Here is a 6,435-nt window from a genome sequence, read left to right on the forward strand (position 1 = left end):
TTTTGTGTTTTAACTTTGTGGCCATAGAGGCTTACTTGAGAGATAGGTTGTATAAGCTTTTTTAATTCTAAAACTCTGTATAACTCTATTTGTAACTAGTCGGCTTAAACTCCTCAAGCTGCGGCTAGTTTCCTATGTTTATATTACTATATCTATACATTTGTTCTATTCTCTTGCACCTATACCTTGTATCTTGTGTGTTAGTTTCGTGTGAACGTTTTGCGCTTCTGAAATTCTGTTTTTGAGCTTACTCCTTCATCAGGCTTCTAGATTATATTATTTCTTTCTATATATAAATATGTATAAGCCTTAGAATTGTGGTAACCTCTGATTAACCTTTGCCTTACGACTAGAGGTAAAGTTTAGGGTAATTGGGGTGTTACAAAAAGGCTAAGAATTGTGTTTTGAACATAATGATCACTACAACAAATAAGGGTTTTCGCAATGGTCAAAAACTGTTGTCGTAGATTGAAAAACCGTTCCCAAAACTTTAAGCAACGCTTTGGCAACGGTTTTTGACCTGTGGTATATGCGGCCGTTGCCAATGCTCAAAGGCAACGGTTTTTTACCTAAGGCAACAGTAATAAAAAAACCGTTGCCAAAATTACTGGTATAGACAACGGTTTTGAAAGAAAATTTTAAACAACGGTTTTGAACCATTACTCAATAAGGAACGGTTTTAAACCGTTCTCTTTCATGATCCAACGGTTTAAAACCATAACTGAATAAGCAACGGTTTTAAACTGTTGTAGTTTTATTATTTACAAAACCAACGGTTTTAAAGCGTTACCGTTGATGTCTTTTTTGGCAACGGTTTTAAAGTGTTATCATTGGTGTCATTTTTTGGCAACGGTTTTAAATCATTCCTTTTGTGACTTTTGACAACGGTTTTTTATAGTTATATATTTTTTTATTTACAATAATTTTCTCATGTTGCATTAAAATTAATATTCCAACTATTTTTTTAATTTAGTGTCGATAAATAACCTTAATTATTTGAATCAAATTACTAAAAAAACTAATTGAATATTTACCATCAAATTTGATTTTTAAAGTATTCTATAACATTCATACATATTTGTAACCTATAAAAGAGATTTTATCATTTTAGAAGTCAAATAAACTAAGATACTTTAAAATCACATAATAAGAGTCTAAGTCATAACCATATCTAATCATAAAGAAAAGAGGTTGATATATTACAATAGCAAATAGATTCTTCATCATCTTCATAAATTGGTGATTTTTACTCTCTAGTATTTTATCTTCACAATTTGTGTGATTAAGTTCTTTCTCTCCTTCATAATGATTTTCCTGTAAACAAAAAAATTAGCAAATTAAATATAATGTTAAGCCTAATGCTAATAATTGAAGGAATGGAAGTTTGATTTAGGCTTACCAATAGTAGTAGTTATGTTGGATGTGGTTAGGATTATCACATTTGGAGATGATTTTAACTTGTCAATCTGAGTTAGTAATGCATTTACAACCTGAAATATTCATATTTAAGGATTACTAACACACTACGCAAATACCCAAGAAAATCCAACATCTCTCGGTTGCATTTTTTTAAATAATATTTAACATTCTCACACACTATTCAAAAAAAGATAGAAAGAAAAAAAGGAATAGTGGGGAAGAAAAGGGGTATTTTCCTGCAGGAAGGACCAGAGAGATTGGTATACCCGAATAGAATCTGAAGGATCTGAACCGGATATAGCAGCTTTTCTGGCCGCAGCAAGGCTTTCGACTTCATCTGCATGACCACACACTTAACCCAACGCGGATACATGACAAGCATATAGCATTAAGTTAAATTTTGTTCTGCCTCACCAATCAAAACAAATACTAGATTGCTTTCTTCTTTACCATTTCTTGAATCTTTTGGAAAAGTTTTGCAACCTAAACAACAAGGAAACACAATTGTGCATTCAGTGCAACAATACAACATAATAACAGTTCATCTATTAATAACCTCTGAAGTGATAACAAAGTGGAAATTCATCAACTACAAAGCATTGGTACTTCTAATAACTATTGTACATGCATACCAGCTTGCCATTTTCAGAAAACCATTTACTCAATAAAGAATGTGCATTCACTTCAATAAGCTGGCACTGTGGGAATCTGAGTACAAAAATAAACTGGTGAGTTTTTGTTCATTTATTTACTTGTCTCATTGGAAGATGTTGTATTAAAATTTTAACTGTGTTGTTAGTGCACCTTGAATTAAATCGAATCGATAATTTCTGAGCTAATGCTTTACATAATGAAATCTTTCCAATCCCCGGGTCCCTGTGGAAGAATTATGCTATAAATATCCAAAAATGTCAAGATATATTCCTGATTCAGTCCTCTAAAAAAAATCTTATATATCAATTTCATACTTTTTTTTCTTCTTTAATTCTATTTTTTTAGATAGAACTCATTATTGTTTGTTATGAATCTATCCAATAATTTTACTTGCATTAGTAAAACTAGATTCAAATAAATAAAGGTAAACATGAAAAACACATCCAAAATGATATTATTTGTACGAGTTCTATGCTATTAGCTTTTAGTTCACAGTCTAATGAACACAATAAGTATGGTTCCACCATCAGCAAGTTTTTGGTCTCCTTCCTTTGTCTGTTGAGTCCCCTTCTCTTTCATGGTTTGCAAGAGTTAGCTATAGTCTCTCAAACTGCAAGCTTTTCTTTTAAAGGAACTCTATAGAATCTTAACAAATTTACTGAGTTATTTTACAGATGTCCCAAAACCAAAGTATGCATGTTGCAAATTTACATTCAGAATTGAAGACCATACAAACAAACTGGGCATTCCTAAGTAAACAAATATTTTCAGTGCTTACCGATTCCATGAAACAAGGAATGGATCAACACCCTTTTCAGTAAAGAGCAAAGTATTAGCTGCATAACGTAACAACCTTTGCTTTAGACCAGATTCAAATATTAAACAGCAAAAGCAATGATTGGTAGTTCATTTGGAAATTTGTTTACCAAACTAAAATTACTGAAGGGGTTAGTTTACCTTAGGGCAGCTCCAGTGTTGGTTCCCAGCGGCAGCTCCAGTGTTGGTTCCCAACGGCAGAGGACTCTAGCAACTTGCAGAACCCAGAGGCAGAGGCAGAACAGGGCCATTCTCTCCAAACCCCTAGTAGCAGCGCCAGCAAGGAGCGTCTCTCACGGCGGCGACGGTGAGCTTCAACAACTGCGACGGTGACGGCAAGGAAAACACCCACCACCATGCGTTCTTCTTCTTCCCCTTTCTCTAGTCGTTCGCATTCCTCTTCGTCCTTCCCTAATCGACAGCGCACTTTCGGCGATGACGACGAGGCTGGCTTCAACGGTGGCGACGGAACGGCGACGAGGACGAAGCTTCCTCTCGCTCACTGCTCGCGTCTCCCTTTCGTCCGTGTGCTCAATGGCGACGCACGATGATGGCAGCGACGGTCCCTCTGGTTCTCCCTGTCCCGGACGCAGCTCTTCCCCTCTCCCCCGGCGACAGCGATGGTGGCGATCCTAGGCGGTGTCGTCCCTTCTTTCTTCCCTCTCCTTCTTCCCCGAGCCCCCACTTCTTTCTTTCCCTTTCTTTCTTTTATTTCCCCTCTCTGTATTCGCGTGAGTGTAATTGGTGTTGGGTTAGGTTTCTGATTTAAAAATTAAGGTTTTGTAAGGGTATAAGGATAAAATAATTTTTTTTATAAAATTAAAGGATAAAATAATAATTTTAAAAATTAAATGTATTTTATTAAAATTATTTAAAAATGTTATTTATTAATATATCGTTGAGTTTAAATAATTATTTTTAATTTAAATTATGAAATGAACAGATTAATTATACTTTATAAAATACAATTTAAGCTCGAAATATTAATTATTTAAAGTAAATTATTTAACTCTTTATTTTTTTATTACCAAAATTTTAATTTCAAATTATATGAATAACCAATTACAATAAAAATATATAAGAATATTAATTAATTTAAACTCAAAGTATTTATAAAATCAATTTAATCATTTTTAATAGATTATTTTCTAAAAATAAAAAATTTAAATTAAATTATAAATTATTTATAATAGAAGTTACTTAAATTAAATTATATAATTCTTTTTTATTTTTTAATTATCAAAATTATAATTTTAATTATACAAAAATTTAATTATAATAAAAATTATATAAAAATTCTAATTAATTTAAACTCCAACTATTATAAAAATTATATATAATTTTTAATTATTTTTAAATTTAAAGTATCATAAAATTTTATTTAACTAATTTTAGTGAAATAATTTTTTTAAAATAAAATTATCAACAAATATAATAAATCATAAATAAATTATTATTTAATTTTTCAAAAACTTGGGTTGTTACAAATTTGGTATTGTTCGATGATGGCTCTAATGATGAGTGGTGTGGGTTATGGAGCACTAGGACTAATAGAGAGAGGAAAAATTGACAAGTCTCTATGTTTTGTTTTGAAGAGAGGTTGTTGAAATTTTTTTGAAGTGTTAAAAAAATATTATCTTAAATTTTAGAGCGGAAATGAAACCAAAAATATATAATTGTTATAAATTTATTTTAAATTTATTTCTTCTATAAATAATATTTGTAATATATTTATAACAATAATTTTGAGTGTTCTACAAATTTAATATTTATAGAAAAAATTATTTAAATTTGTATAATTATTTAAATAATATTAGAAAATTATTGTTTGATATAAAATTATTATAATGGTTATAAAACCGTTCTTTAAAATAGTCAAAGAGAACGTTTTATTTTATTGCTATAACGTAATGAAAAATTGAACTTCAACAGCAACATTGTAAAAACCGTTGTCTAAGACCATTTAATAGAACGGTTTTAAAGTGTAGCATTTTGGCAACGGTTTTTATGCGTTTTTTTTGTACAATTATTTAAACAACAATAAAAAATCGTTGCTTAAAACCAAATCATGGTAACGGTTATAAAACCGTTCTTTAAAATAGTCAAAGAGAACGGTTTTAGTTTGTTGCTATAAAATAATGAAAAATTGAATTCAACAGTAACACTATAAAAAACCGTTGTCTAAAACTATCTAAGAGAACGGTTTTAAGGTGTTGCAAAATTTGGCGTTGCCAAAGCCCATATTTGTTGTAGTGGATACACCAATGTGGTAGGACAATGTCAGATTCAAGAATCAAGAACAACACACTCGCAAGCCAAGTAATCACTTCACAGTAATAAAATATAATACGAACATAATAGATCGAATTGACATACAATAACTTCTAAGAATCTATATAATATCTTCTGAACTTGAACCCTAGTCCAGCGTAATAATGACATAGCAATGCTTCTCAACAACAAATGTAAACGATTTTGCAAATTTTTTATCTTTCACTGACAAAAAACATAACTAATCAAAATTGCTAAAACTAACCAATGCTATCTGAAAGAAAGAAAAACATAACTTTATGAAGTGCTAAAATTGCTAAAACTAATCAATGCTATAATTCCACACATGTTAAAAAAATATTAGCAGACTTTCTCATATTATTTCCATTCTAAATTGAAATCAAACTTTAAAAAGAAAGAAACTAAATTGAGAGATATATCTGAATTGAGTTACCGAACTAAGGCAAAGAGCCGGAGACAGCGAGTCCAAAAAGAAGAAGAAATGTTGCTTTGACTTCAAGCAGAGACAGAAGAGAGACATGGCGAGACCACTGGTGCACGAAATTGTGATCATCAACAATGGCTCCAATGACTTGGTAGCTCTCACACGTGAATTACACTTAGTCACAACTCCGCACAACTAACCAGCAAGTGTACTGGATTGTCCAAGTAATACCTTACGTGAGTAAGGGTCGATCCCACAGAGATTGTTGGTATAAAGCAAGCTATGGTCATCTTGTAAATCCCAGTCAGGCGGATTTAACTAATTTAAGAGATTATTGGTTTAAATAATGATTAATAAAATAAACAGGAAATAAAGATAAAGTTACTCACATAATCCAATGGTGGGAATTTCAGATAGATGCATGGAGGTGCTGTGTTCCTTCCAATCTCTACTTTCTTATTACATTCATCCAAGCCTTCTTACTCCTTTCCATGGCAAGCTGTATGTAGGGCATCACCGTTGTCAATGGCTACATCCCATCCTCTCAGTGAAAAAGGTCCAAATGCTCTGTCACAGCACGGCTAATCATCTGTCGGTTCTCAATCAGGTTGGAGTAGAATCCAGTGATTCTTTTGCGTCTGTCACTAACGCCCAGCCTTCAGGAGTTTGAAGCTCGTCACAGTCATTCAATCCCGGAATCCTACTCGGAATACCACAGACAATGTTAGACTTTCCGGATTCTCATGAATGCCGCCATCAATTCTAGCTTATACCACGAAGATTCTGATGAAGGAATCCAAGAGATATGCGCCCGGTCTAAGGTAGAACGG

At 32.1% G+C, this 6,435-nt stretch overlaps 1 protein-coding gene across 1 annotated transcript; it reads right to left on the reverse strand.

The window, feature by feature from the left end:
- Window positions 1-1,300: 1,300 nt before the first annotated feature.
- LOC130934327 (pachytene checkpoint protein 2 homolog) lies at window positions 1,301-3,140 on the reverse strand. The gene is made up of 7 exons (XM_057863907.1): window positions 3,031-3,140; window positions 2,852-2,926; window positions 2,224-2,295; window positions 2,052-2,127; window positions 1,870-1,902; window positions 1,400-1,490; window positions 1,301-1,314 (listed from the first exon to the last, which is right to left on the reverse strand). Exons 1-7 carry the CDS (start codon window positions 3,138-3,140, stop codon window positions 1,301-1,303), a joined length of 471 nt encoding a protein of 156 aa, XP_057719890.1.
- Between the last annotated feature and the right edge of the window lie 3,295 nt (window positions 3,141-6,435).

The sequence above is a fragment of the Arachis stenosperma genome, chromosome 6, assembly GCF_014773155.1.
Source record: "Arachis stenosperma cultivar V10309 chromosome 6, arast.V10309.gnm1.PFL2, whole genome shotgun sequence".
Classification (NCBI taxonomy): domain Eukaryota; kingdom Viridiplantae; phylum Streptophyta; class Magnoliopsida; order Fabales; family Fabaceae; genus Arachis; species Arachis stenosperma.